We start from the raw sequence: 13,445 nt of genomic DNA on the forward strand, positions 1-13,445 counted from the left end.
CCGTTAGTGGCCACAGGGTGCAAAGCTCTCTCCAGAGCTACTGGAACCCAACCTCGGGGACCCTGGGGGAACAGTGGAGCAATATTCTCGCCACGCCAAGCAACAGCCTCGGAACAACCCTCAACCTAACAAGTGACCACGTCACAACCAATTCTCTGGATGCTGGACAGTTTTTCAGGATGCCAATAAACACAACATACCACATTAAGTGTAAATAAACAGCCAAATAATGATCAACGCTCGTCGTCTAATATGTTTCGCTGCTGTTACGGTTGTTGCACTGAACCACCTGCACTATGTTTGTGCGCGCCAGAAGGCAACGAGGGACTATTTTATTTTGACATTTATTTACAATACAAATATTTTAAATTGGAGTGTTGTATTTTTCTTTCATATTGGCCACACTTGGTCAACTTTTATAAAGCAATACTACTTCAGGCCGTGATCATATGCCATTATATCACAGCTAAGGGGGTGGTCGACTCCGCTTCGCGTCGGGCCGAACCACGCCCCTTAGCTGTGATATAATGAGCATACCACGGCCTGTCGTGAGCTATTGCTTAAATATATATATTTCACAACATTGTTGTTACAGTCTTAGTTAGTGAGCTACCGGGCAATAATAGAAGTACCCAACTTTACAAAATGTAGATATTTCAAATAAGTATTGTTAATAAACAACCGTGTGTGTGTGTGTGTGTGTGTGTGTGTGTGTGTGTGTGTGTGTGTGTGTGTGTGTGTGTGTGGTTTTCTACCAGTGACTGAGGTGGTTAATTTAACTGATTAGGAACAAAATGATAAACCCATGGGATTTTGTCTTTGAGAGGCCTGTTAAGTCACCGGCTTCACCCGTCATACAGCAGGAACATCAGTTATGTGACAAAGAAATTAAAAGGTGTGACAAAAATGCTTGACATAAGTATTTTTCGTTTCATGAAAACCTCGAAATAAAATCATTACTCAGGCATTTTTCATAGGTCAAGTTGTGCTTTTGGACCAATCCGCTGCACTCACCTAGCAACATTTGTTTAGAGTTGCTGGTATTCCTGTTAATCTATTACACACTCTGTACTGTGACAGGATCATTTTATCAGAAAAACATGTCCCTTCTTGTCCTAGCCCCTCACATCAGTTCCTTGGGTGTCAAGACGACATAAGGCGATTATCAAACAGTGACACAACCTGTTTGTTAACTGTGAGGCAACAGTCACTTCCCAGAACTTTAGCCAGTCATTGTTGCATAAAAGTGTTGACAAATGACAAAAGGTCAGTGCAAATCTCCACCAGGTGTGTCTTCCTCTGCCTTTCAAAACAAAGAAGAGATGAATCTCACTTTATAGTGACTCCCGGCTCCCTTAAAGACACAATGGCAGCAGAGATAACAACAACTGGATGTATTTATCTTGGCTTTACTTTAGTTGATCATAACATTTTTGGTATATAATTAAACTGCACATGCTTCAGTTCAAAATAAGACAGAACCTTTCTATGGATTTGAGATTTTAGGCCTGACCTTTTGGCCAGAGGGAATGCTAGAAGTGTCATTATGCAGAAGCAGCTGTTGATCACTTGAGTCTTTTACCGGACCTTTAAGAGTAGTGAGGAGTCATCAATCAATAACGGTATAAAACAATCAATGACAAAGCTTGATTCAAAAATGTATATAACCACAACAACAAGAGGACCTTGAAAATACAGTCATACATTTGCACAAAAACTATAAGCTTAGTAGTTTGCAAGATTTGCTGCAGACAGATACTCTACAACTTATGAGTATAATACGTTTATAAGTTTTTTTTTAGTGAATGCATAGAAGTGGCCAGTGCTTGTAGCATTATTAAGGTCAGAGTTCTTAGTCCACACTGCATTTGGATACAGTGGCTGCTGATAGAAGTAGGTTAATCTCAGAGTTTAATGACTCTGGTTACAGGATTGTCCTCCAAATTGTTCCGATAATAGCCGACGTTGTATTTTAAGCCAAGCCTGAAGTATCCTGCAGCCTCAAAATACAACCTGCATGTGTGAGTGGGGATTACAGGCCGTTCAGTCTATCAGTGTCCATGTACTTAGTGTAGTGTGGTGCAGGAGATGTAGGTCGGCCGGTCTATGAACTCAATCCTGCACAGACACAAACCGCTGACTGATAATATTCACAGCAGCAGACAAACTGACACACATGCAAAAACAGACGGACTGACATAACTGAGCTGCAGGCACTGTATAAAACAAAGGTGGAACAGCATCAGAACAGTATTTTCTTTAAAGCATTTTATCTGTATTTTATGCAATTTACAGGAAAGATTAGCCTGTCAGTTTAATTTAGGAATTAATAGTAATACAATGGTGACATTATTAAACAAAAACATATGAACACTTTTAACAAAATCTCTAAATAAATGCATTTACTTTTTATTATAAACACTAAAGATTACTGAGAGCTTGTTAGGCAGGGAATGTTTTACTTTTAAGGGAAATCATGATTGCACATAACATTTTTAAGAACATCTGATTTATTTGGATGAAAAAACACTTACTGTATATGAAGCTCAGCGCAAGTTCTTTCAGGAAGACTGGGTATGTATACATTCACTCCGCAGCTGCATATAATCAGCTCATCACGGGCGTTGTCTATAACCCATTACATTCACCTCATTCTCCAGCAGCCAATCACTGTGCTGCAGCCAAACTTTAAAATGGTTCTCCTCTCTCCTGCAGTCAGCTGTGATTTCAGGCGTTCATGTTGCCGCCCGCCTCCTCCCCATCCACTTCCTTTCATCACATCCAGTGCCAGGAGAGTTAATCCAAAGACTTCATCATCACACCTCCTCCTCATCAAATCCAGATCTGCAGCATCATCACCCGTGTCTAGACCCCGAGGGGTTCCCTATATGCTCACGGCTGCATTTCCCCCTTTAGATATACGATTTCAGGATCGGGGTCTAATCGCCAAAGACTTAACATTTATCATATGACATGTGTCAATAAATGTTCTTTAAACAAAATGAAGTCTCTCCTGATTGAAATCACCAATATATTTGACCCATATCTGAAAATCAGGGCATTATGAAACACACAGTGTCCCTTCACACCTTGTGAACATAAATAGGCCATCAAAGCCACCTCCCACACTTTTATCAAGTGCTGTAAGAAATACTCGTATACTTCTCATCCGTCTTACACCACTGTATGACGGATGGCGTTGTTGATTAGTAGCTTTTGGAACAGCTTCATCATTAGATTTGTCAGCTATTCCTCTCTTTAACAAGCATTCAGAATCAGAATACCTTTATTCGTCCCAGAGGGGAAATGTACGTTGTTACAGCAGAGCCAAAGACAGCTTAATGTTACTTAGAAGCATGCATAAAAAAGTATTAAAGTTATTTTATTAGAGAAAAGTGATTCAAGAGGTAAAAAGTCTTTATGTTATTATGGCAAACAAACATTCAATCTTGCTTTATATATTACAGTTCATTTTGTTCAGGTTTGAGTTGCACGCATACAAGAAAATTAGTAGAAAAATGTCCTGGATGATTCTTTAATTTGCACACCCTCATGTTTCATTAGCATATGGACAAAGTGTTCAGACTCGGATCACATGACTTCGGTTAAAGTGGATACCCAGTAAGAGAGGGTCTCACTTGAATGCATTTGTATTTTGGCACAATGGAGGCTCTGTATCTGTCTCAAATCTCACAACAACAACCACTGGATACAACAATGCTAATATGTACAGTTAACAAGAATGCAAGAAAATGATTGATCCAGTCTGATTTTACAGATTTATTTTTAAATCTATGAGTCTTTTTGTCATGGTTATAAGGTATTCCTGTGGTGCAGTCAGCTGGATAACTATTATATCGTTTTACACTCTGGCAGCAGTCAAGTATGTTGGATGCCAACGCGATCAGATCGTAGCACCATGACAGGAGGATTATTATTATCTTTCATGATATCACAGTAGGTATGATTTAAAATGAGTTGTGCTATTTACAGAACTCCACTAAATCTAAAGTAGAAAAGAGAGGTTTATTAAATATCGGGATATCAATCCTGGATTTTGAGGATGTTCCTCTTCTCCAGATCATTCATCTCCTTGAGAATCAGAGCCACGTTGTAACGGAGCTCCTGGAATTTGGACAATGGCACCTGGACGAGAAAAAAACAAGATGAATCACTGATGAGGTAACAGAAGAACAAAGTGTCCCATTTGAAAACTGCATAGCCAAGGTGGGGGGGATCAGAATCAGAATTTTGTATGACAGTATTTCAATTTTAGAATATAATAAAAAAGGATTCAAATAAATAAACAAAACAATATTTTTTATAATTATAAATACTTAGTTATAGGTCTAATAAAAATAAAACTGAATTCAAATATTTAAAGTGGACCTATTATGCTATATTGGAAACCTATATTGTAGGGCCATACCTATATAAAACATGTCAGTGAAGTTTTTTGCTTAAAATACCAAACAGATCACCCATTGTAGCCATGCCTCATACTGCTCATACCCCTCTTTTGCAGCCCTGTTAGAGAAACGCGGATTTTGGGTACTTAGCTTGAAAAAGAAAAAAGAGGAGGCGGAGCTAATGCCAGAAATTAATTTAACTTCTGTTAGACAGCTATCATACTGAATAAATATTTACTGTGAATGTATGCAAAAATGTATGGCATATGGCTGTCTAACAGAAGTTAAATTCATTTCTCACTTATTCGGACAATGTACTTAACCCCAAATAAAAGAACCCAATAAAAAGAGTTGTTAAATAATAGTGAAGTCACGTTGTAATAACAATAACTCATCTCTCTCTCTTTTCCTTTTTGAGCTTTGCTAAAAGCCACTGTGTCAAGTGTCCATCTTGGGTTGCCGTCCGGAGTTGTCCAATATGGCGGGTTATGGCTAGAAAGGATCCGTCTAGTGTAAAACCCTTGCGAGAGTTTGCAAGTCACGTGGCTGAATGTTTACGTTTGGCAGGCAGCCTTTCAGTTACGATCATTAACATCAGTGGGCCACAGCAAATTATCGTGAGAAGCTAAACTATCTATTAATTATGTCAATGACAGGGAGTGTGATTGTTGAAATAGGGTGTTAGTGGTCTTGCAGTTCAAAGAAGAATGACAACACTGTAGATCACCAACACTGCGGTTTATTTTTTATTCACAGACAAGTCAACGTTGTCATAGTAAAAGTCCCAAGATAGCTCCTGGTGCAATAAAATGTTCCCTTTCAGTGTTTTACTATTATCCTGCTGCATGAATGTGTATGTTGCATCATGTTACTGCTGTAGATGTTTTTTCCGAGCCGCTCCAACGAGAGTTACAACGAGAACGTGACGTCATATTTACACTAGACGGATCCTTTCTTTCCATAACCCGGTTGGAGCTAAACGGAGCTGTCTCGTGTGGACAGACACTATCCGGTGAACATTGCGTGTGGACGGAAGCTTTTTTGCGATTGCGTTTGCGTTAATCCTATGCGTTTAGCCGTATGCGTCCTCGTGTGGCCGGGGCCTAAGACAGATCACAAACTACAAGCCAAAATCCTCCCCCTCCATGAACGACTGACACCTTGCAAACGATCTGAATCAGTTCTACTGCAGATTTGAAGACAGTGAGTTCAGTCCTGACACCATCCCCCATGACACCTCGCAACAGCTTCACACNAAAACTGTTGCTTGAGAATGTCTTCCACAAGCAACACTCCAATGGCTGATAGCTCCAGTACCGCACGAAACATGTTTTCGATAGACGAGAGTGAAAATGGAACGCACACGCTATTTGTTGTTTGTTTATATCACGTAGTCTGTTCTTCTTCTCTGTCTTCCGGTTGTTGCCTCTTTTGAATGACGAATACACACTATCGCCGCCTGCTGGTAAGTAGAGTTGTTGCCGCTCACGCATGCGTATTTCGTACGTGCTCGGCTGAAGTCTTTGCGGTGTGTTCCAGTGCGACACATGGCCAAGACGCAGGAGAACATCAGCGTCAGCGAGTTCTCTGGTGACTGCTTGGTGTGTCAGGGCCTTAAGACAGATCACAAACTACAAGCCAAAAGCCTCCCTCTCCATGAACGACCGACGCCTTGCAAACGATCTGAATCAGTTCTACTGCAGATTTGAAGACAAAGAGTTCAGTCCTGACACCATCCCCCATAACACCTCGCAACAGCTTCAGTCTCACACCTCCACATCCCCCTCCCCTTCAGTATCTCACTCCCCCACACCGCTGACCTCCCCCGACACATCAGACTCTCTCTCAATCGATGAAAGGGATGTAAACAGACTATTCAGAAAACTCAATACCAGAAAAGCGGCTGGCCCTGACAATGTCTCCCCCTCCACCCTGAAGCTCTGTGGTGATCAGCTGTCTCCTGTGTTTACTGACATCTTTAACACCTCACTGGAGACATGCCACGTCCCAGCATGCTTCAAAACCTCCACGATCATCCCGGTTCCCAAGAAAACAAGGATCACAGGACTAAATGACTACAGACCCGTCGCCCTGACCTCTGTGGTTATGAAGTCCTTTGAGCGCCTTGTCCTGTCCCACCTGAAATCCATCACAGACCCACTCCTGGACCCCCTGCAGTTTGCCTACAGAGCCAACAGGTCTGTGGACGACTGTCAACATGGCCCTTCACTTCCTCCTCCAGCACCTGGACACACCAGGGCCCTTTCTCATTTCTCTAACTCCCCTCATCGACTCCCCTCCTCGACTCCTATCCTCGAGACTTAGTCCCGCCCACAGGAGATGCGAGCCGAGGAACCGAGGAGGGGAACCGAGGAGAGAGGAGGGGAAGCAGCAGGCGGTTAGAGAAATGATAACTCCTCTCCTCTGCGCGGTCATATTAAAGCGACGTCCGTTAATTATGACGTGGCAACAGCTGCATCAGCTGTGAGTGTTTTGTTAGAGCGCTGTATTTTGTAATCTCTGTTAGATCAGCTGAACATTGTTCCTCCACATATTTACTTTTAATTCCATTTGCAACAAGTATGACACGAATGTATGAGCATTTTCGACACATACTAGCATCTCTTCTGTATTGGGCAGCACTAAAACATTATTATAAAAAGTACCCTACAAATAAAGGCAGACACATAGGCTACATGAGGCTTATGTACGTTTCATATATTCACACATGCACACATACAAACACACAAAAAAGATATATACACTATACTATAGGCTATGTTAACCTTTTTAAACTAGTAGGCTAAATGACATGATAAATCATCAACTCACACCTCTTTCACAAAACACCTGCAACGAATTTCTAATCCAAGTAATTAACTAATCATGAGGGACCTGACAGGCTATATAAAGTCCAGGCACACCTGTGATTTAAATCTCAACAACGAAAAACATATTCAGTGACCGTCTTAGTTGTGTGTTTTATTTCATTTTGTGTTATTCCACCTTCCGCATGTCTCGAGAAACATATTCCATGAGAAAAAATCCCTTGGCGCCCAGCAGAAGACTCGCCTTTTAATGCTTCACAAACCCATCTTAAATGGGAAGGTAGCGTATGTCGACGTCGACATACCTTCGCTTTCTCGAAGGCTAAATACATCATGACCGTGAGCCCAGCCCACCCAGAAATAAGGATTACACCCGGTGGGTAGTTAGTCGTGGCGTGTGTACTGATTTTACGGCCCGCGATAGCCGGTTAGCGACTTCGGGACGGGCTAGAGGAGGTCGAGAGCCTGCGTCGTTCGTCGGCGAGAGTGTCTGACGGACTCCTCGTCCGCTACAGGAGCTGAGGGAGCGCCCGACTGGGCCAGACACTGGCACTCTCCATGGACTTTCCGGGCCCTGTTCGGTGTCGACATACTGTGTTGGCACACGGTCGGTCATGGTGGGTCAACACAGTTATGTCATACACCTACAGGGGTCCGGAGCAGAGGCAGGTCCGGGGTCTGTGACGTAGTTCCCGAGGTCCCTCAGAGTCCGAGTAGGGACTTCAGGAAGTCGTCCGGTGGGTAGGGAGGGGCTTTCATGTGCGAGGCCGTGGCCCTTGTGATCTGTATTCCGACAAGTTTGAAACATACTCGACACCCACACTTGACGTCTTCTTATTTTATATGTCAGTATGGAAATAGGTAGTATTGTTTAATTAGGTAACAACATAAAGGTTACTTCTGTCGATAAAATTTGATAAATTTTGTTACATTAGCTCGTGGGTTATGGAGTCTCTCTTCGTCCTACCGAAACGCTAGAGCGAAAGGTCGCCGAACCTAGCCGCAGAGAGACTAAGGACTAACACCAGTCTTCACAACGGTGAACGTATTCGCGTGTACGATGTCGGCCCAAGTACTGAGTANGAGGGGAAGCAGCAGGCGGTTAGAGAAATGAGAGCTCCTCTCCTCTGAGCGGTCATTTTAAAGAGACGTCCATTAATGTTGACAGGAGGCACAGCAGCCCTCTGTCTGATGGACAGATGTGTTCATGACCACCTATATTTACTTTTAATTCATTCACAGTGCGGTATAATGAGACAATAACAGGCTACAGATGCGGAAACAAACACACACACACACATATATATATGTATATATTTATATATATACAATTTCAGAATCAAACAGAGCACTCTCATAATAACGTAACACTATCAGAGACTGGATATATCCCCCCTCTAGTCGCTACAATGAGGGAAATAAATTACGGGCCAAAAGTTGCAGGTTGATCAACCGGCATGGATTGATGGGGGGTGGGCTATGAGTAGGCGAGAGGAGAAGAGAGGAGTTTTGAAAAGGGACTGGAATACTGTGAGGGTCTCAGAATAGCGGAGATCTTTGCAACAATATGTTCAAAACGTTTTTTTCCAAAATGTAAAAAAAATGTCTAGTGAAAGATTCAATATAAAATATTTCTAGTGTGAACCAAAATATAATACTAAACATTATACAAGTGATTTTTCTTAACCAAAATGACAAAAATGGTATAAAAACACATATTATTCTAATACGGGTCCTTTTAGACCCACTTATGATAGAGTGTATGGTCCAGTCACTCCAAGGGCATCGAAGGGTTAAGTACGTCTCTCAGTGTGAAGTCATTAGCTTTAACTCCAGGTCATGTACATACTGGAAACCATTGACACTTCACATGTTTTCTTTCTTGTTAGCATAAAAAGTCAGCCACACTGAGGAGCTGTTTAGGTGTATTTTGTTTGAGTATAAATATACATATTCTAGTATATATTTTTTAAAGTACAACATCAAAACAACCACAATGTCCTGGAGTTATTTCCACCATTGTTGCTGATGTGTCCGCTGTCATCCAAAAGTTAGCAAGATGGCAACAAACAGAAAACTACATTTAAAACAATTAAAGCAGACATTAACAAAAATAATCTGGTCAGGGTATTTGTATATTGTTGTTGCACTGTTACTAATAATATGAATAACATTTGATCATGTTATTCTTGTTATGCAAATATCCCTTCATTAGGGAACATTTACTGAATGAGTTGTTGCTCAGTGTTTGTTGCCAGAAAAACTGAATTACACCAACATTCCAAACATTTTTGCTCGTGTCTCCCCATAAAAAGTTCTTATTCTATTTTTCCATATTTCCACAATCAGAACTACTTTATAATGAAAAAGTAGTCCCGATGAAAGCTGTGTGCAATTAGTATTATTTTATATGTGATTTCCCCAGAGTAACTAGGAATTTGTAACATTTGTAAAATTATATTTTTGAGTGTTATTAGCACTCAAATCAACATTGTATTCACTTTTATTAGAACTTTAGTGAAATCTTCAAAAACCTGGACAAATAAAACCAAAATGATCTGTGTGCCTAAATGTCAGAAAGTGAGAACATTATATTTTCCCTCTTTAAGTGAAAGGACCCTTAAAGTATGTTTTGAAGCTGTGCTGAAAAGTGTGAGACAATGTGATTCATCCAAAGAAACAAAAAGCATATTCAGGAACTCTTCACATTGACTAGAGTTCTTGTTACTGATGTGTTACTGTAGTCATGTTAGCCAACACAATAAAGCAGTCAGTGGATGAAGTGCAGCCAGCAGTAAAGGTCAAAGGTCAGAGCCTCAGTGGGAAGTGTGCAGAAGTCGTTCAGTTACTGCCAGCTTTCGTCGTTTTTTCGGTTTCTGACTTCGACATGTAACGCTGACCTCTCTCCTCCTCCTCCTCTCCTCTCCACTCCTCCTCCTCTCCTCTCCTCCTCTCCCCTCCTCTCCCCTCCTCTCCTCTCCTCTCTCACAGCGAGTTGTTTGTCCTCTGCTGAGAGTGTGTTCCCAGGTGTGTTGCATTCAGCTCATTAAAGAGGAGACTCACTCTTCCTTTGAGCCACATCCTCAGTGGAGCCACAGACCCTAGGCTCCCTGTCTCCCCCTGCTGGACTGGAGCCAGATGTTGAGTCGCACAGAATTATATTATATAGCAATATGTCTGCAATGTCAGAATAGAATTTCTAAAAATATTAAAGTCATAGTATAGTTTGTCAAAAGGATCTTGACCTTGAGTGTTGAAATGGTTTTGAATAAACACACCTGTCCCCCCTCACATCCTCGTCCCCCCTCACATCCTTCTCCCCCTCGTCCCCCATCACATCCTTCTCCCCCTCGTCCCCCCTCGTCCTAGTCCCCCCATCACATCCTTCTTATCGGATCTGCAAAAACTTGATATCATATGAAAGCTGTGATTCCAGAGGTATAAGTATCATCACTGGGCGACCAAAACTCAGGCAGTGAAGGCAAAACCAGACAACACACAACTTCACTTTACGGAGCCAAACTTCCGAACCTCCCCTCGATTCTATTGGCTCTAATGGTTCAAAAGAGATGTCAATCATCAACATCGACCGAGGGGGGCCAGAGATAGGGGAAATCCACCCAAATGAACCCAGAAGTGTTTTTTGTTTTTGCTAAACCTCTCTTTAAAAAAGGTCATATGTCACTTGTTTTGCATCAATCTTGATACAGGGTACTTATTATATGTTATAGTTTGGATTCCTAAAGCTTTTATTCTACTATCCCATCATTCAACGGTGGTTTTTACTATAAGTAATGTTTTATTTTTGGACGGACACAATCAATTAATTTTTTTTAGCCATGTAAAACTTTTGTTTTAATTATATAACCCAATATGGAAACCTCCTCAGTCTCTGGTTGTACATTTAGCCAGTTCTGGGGCCTCATTTATAGGGATGTAACGATACCCAAAACTCACGGAACGATAATATCGCGATAAAAAGTCCACGGTACGATATTTATCGCGATATTGAAAAATAAAGGAAAACAATGTGAACTTTTTTTTTTTTTTTTACTTGATTTTTAATCTTTATTAAATAATAAATCTCATTTGTACAGCCNATTTAACTTTTTAATGCTATTTTATTTCTATTTCAGAAATACTTTGGACTGTTTATTTCTAGTATCTTAATTTCTCTTTGGTTTCTTATCTTATTGCCTTTTGATGCTGCTGCAACGCAAACATTTCCCAAATTGGGATCAATAAAGTACTAATCTCTCTATCTATCCATCTATCTATCTATCTATCCATCTATCTATCTATCTATCTCTCTCTCTCTCTCTATCCATCCATCCATCCATCCCCCTCTCTCTCTCTCTCTCTCTCTCTCTCTCTCTCTCTCTCTCTCTCTCTCTCTCTCTCTCTCTCTCTATCTATCTATCTATCTATCTATCTATCTATATTATCTAACCACCTATCTCCTCTTCCTCAGGTCTGGTTTAAGAACCGGCGGGCCAAGTGTCGTCAGCAGCTGCAGAGCAGCAACAACTCCAAGGCGAAACCACTGAAGAAGAAGTCGTCTCCGACCAGAGAGAGCACGGGATCTGAGAGCAGCGGCCAATTCACTCCTCCAGCCATCTCAACCTCCGCCCCTTCCTCTTCCTCCTCGTCTTCCTCCACCTCTACCTCCGCCCCGGTGTCGTCCATCTGGAGCCCCGCCCCCATCTCTCCCTCCCCAGCTCCTCCTTCTCTCCCCGACCCCACCTCCACGCCCACCAGCGCCTCCTGCATGCAGCGCTCAGCTTCGTCCACCGGGGGCAGCAGCAACACGCCCTCGTACCCGGTGTCCTACAGCCAGACGGCAGCAGCGTACAGCCAGGGCTACCCCACCTCGGCGTCAGGCTCTTATTTTGGCGGGGTTGAGTGTGGTTCCTACTTGGCGCCCATGCACTCCCACCACCACCCGCACCATCAACTCAGCCCCATGGCAGGCGGCTCCATGTCAGGACACCCGTCTCACCACCATCACATCGGGCAGACGTCAGGGCACCACCACCATCACCACCACCCGTCTCACCCTCACCACCAGGCCTACAGCGCGCCTAGCATCGCTTTCAACTCCACAGATTGTCTGGATTACAAAGAGCAAACAGCGGCGGCGTCTGCGTGGAAACTCAACTTCAACACCTCTGATTGTTTGGACTACAAAGACCAGGCGTCATGGCGCTTCCAGGTGCTGTGACCTCCTCCTCTTCTTCTTCTACTTCTTCTTCTTCTTCTCTGCTTACAAAGAAGTATTGTTTTTGTTGTTGGTTGGTTTATTTTTTTTTGAAGATCTAATAGTAAAAGAGACATTTTAAGAAAGTTTATTTGTGAACGAACTGAAACGGAGCACAGGTATCTGAAGCCTCGGGTTTTTCATCAGCGGATCGACTCGTCCCGGATTATTTTTCTACTCCAGAACTCGAGAAAAAACGACTCTTGAAGGCCTTTCGTAGTAAAATGTCAGTGGAACCTGCGAGATTGTGCAGTCTCGGATCGTCTCGATGATCAATCAATAACTTTGGGATTATTCGTCGAAGAAATAACGTGACAAAATCGTAAATTAGACTCTTGAGTGGGCTTTTCCTAAAGAACGTTTTTTTCCAAACTCGATGCTGCTATGATTTTCAGGTTGCTGATGTTCATTTCTATCTGATTTCCAACTCTCATCTTTGTTCAGAAACTCGTCGTCCAGCCTGTGTTGTATTTTGGAGATTGAATTGCAGCACTTGTTTATAAGGTGAAAGATTTTTGCTATCTGTTCTTCACGGAGGAAAGAAAATAAAAAATGTGAAATTAGACGCAATGTCAGTATTCCATTGAAATTTGAAAATATGTACATTCATGTCTTTATAATAAAGTCTTGTTAAAACTTGAGCAGTCCACGGAAACGTTTATTTCTACGATGAACGATTGGAGTTTGTTTCGTCAACAGAGCCGTTCCTAACGATCACTGCGCCTTCAAAACGAGTCTGGAACTGAACTGGTTTAACAGGTTAAAGTATAAACAGTGGCACATTAACAACCGTTGGATTGTTATTGATTATTAAAGCAGCTCCGACCTGCAGGATTTAACCTCCTGTTTGGCCGTGAGTTAACCACAAAATGCAGAAGCCATTGGGGATTAGTTACGCTTTGATTCATAAATAAATGATTGTTGTTTTTAACCTGTATGTATTCACTTGGA

The 13,445-nt window shown here is 42.0% G+C and overlaps 1 protein-coding gene across 1 annotated transcript; it reads left to right on the top strand.

Moving 5' to 3' along the window:
* Window positions 1-6,065: 6,065 nt before the first annotated feature.
* Window positions 6,066-13,093, top strand: LOC104960898 (homeobox protein OTX1 B-like). Its single transcript, XM_010789071.1, has 2 exons — window positions 6,066-6,668; window positions 11,709-13,093. Exons 1-2 carry the CDS (start codon window positions 6,066-6,068, stop codon window positions 12,456-12,458), a joined length of 1,353 nt encoding a protein of 450 aa, XP_010787373.1. The 3' UTR covers window positions 12,459-13,093.
* The last annotated feature ends 352 nt before the right edge of the window (window positions 13,094-13,445 follow it).

The sequence above is a fragment of the Notothenia coriiceps genome, unplaced genomic scaffold (assembly GCF_000735185.1).
Source record: "Notothenia coriiceps isolate Sejong01 unplaced genomic scaffold, NC01 NC01_scaffold00032522, whole genome shotgun sequence".
Lineage (NCBI taxonomy): Eukaryota > Metazoa > Chordata > Actinopteri > Perciformes > Nototheniidae > Notothenia > Notothenia coriiceps.

Coding starts and splice junctions, on each gene's coding strand:
- LOC104960898 (XM_010789071.1), top strand. CDS start 6,066: ATGAACGACCGACGCCTTGCAAACGATCTGAATCAGTTCTACTGCAGA. Junction 6,669..11,708: donor CAGCACCTGGACACACCAGG/GCCCTTTCTCAT, acceptor CCTCTTCCTCAG/GTCTGGTTTAAGAACCGGCG.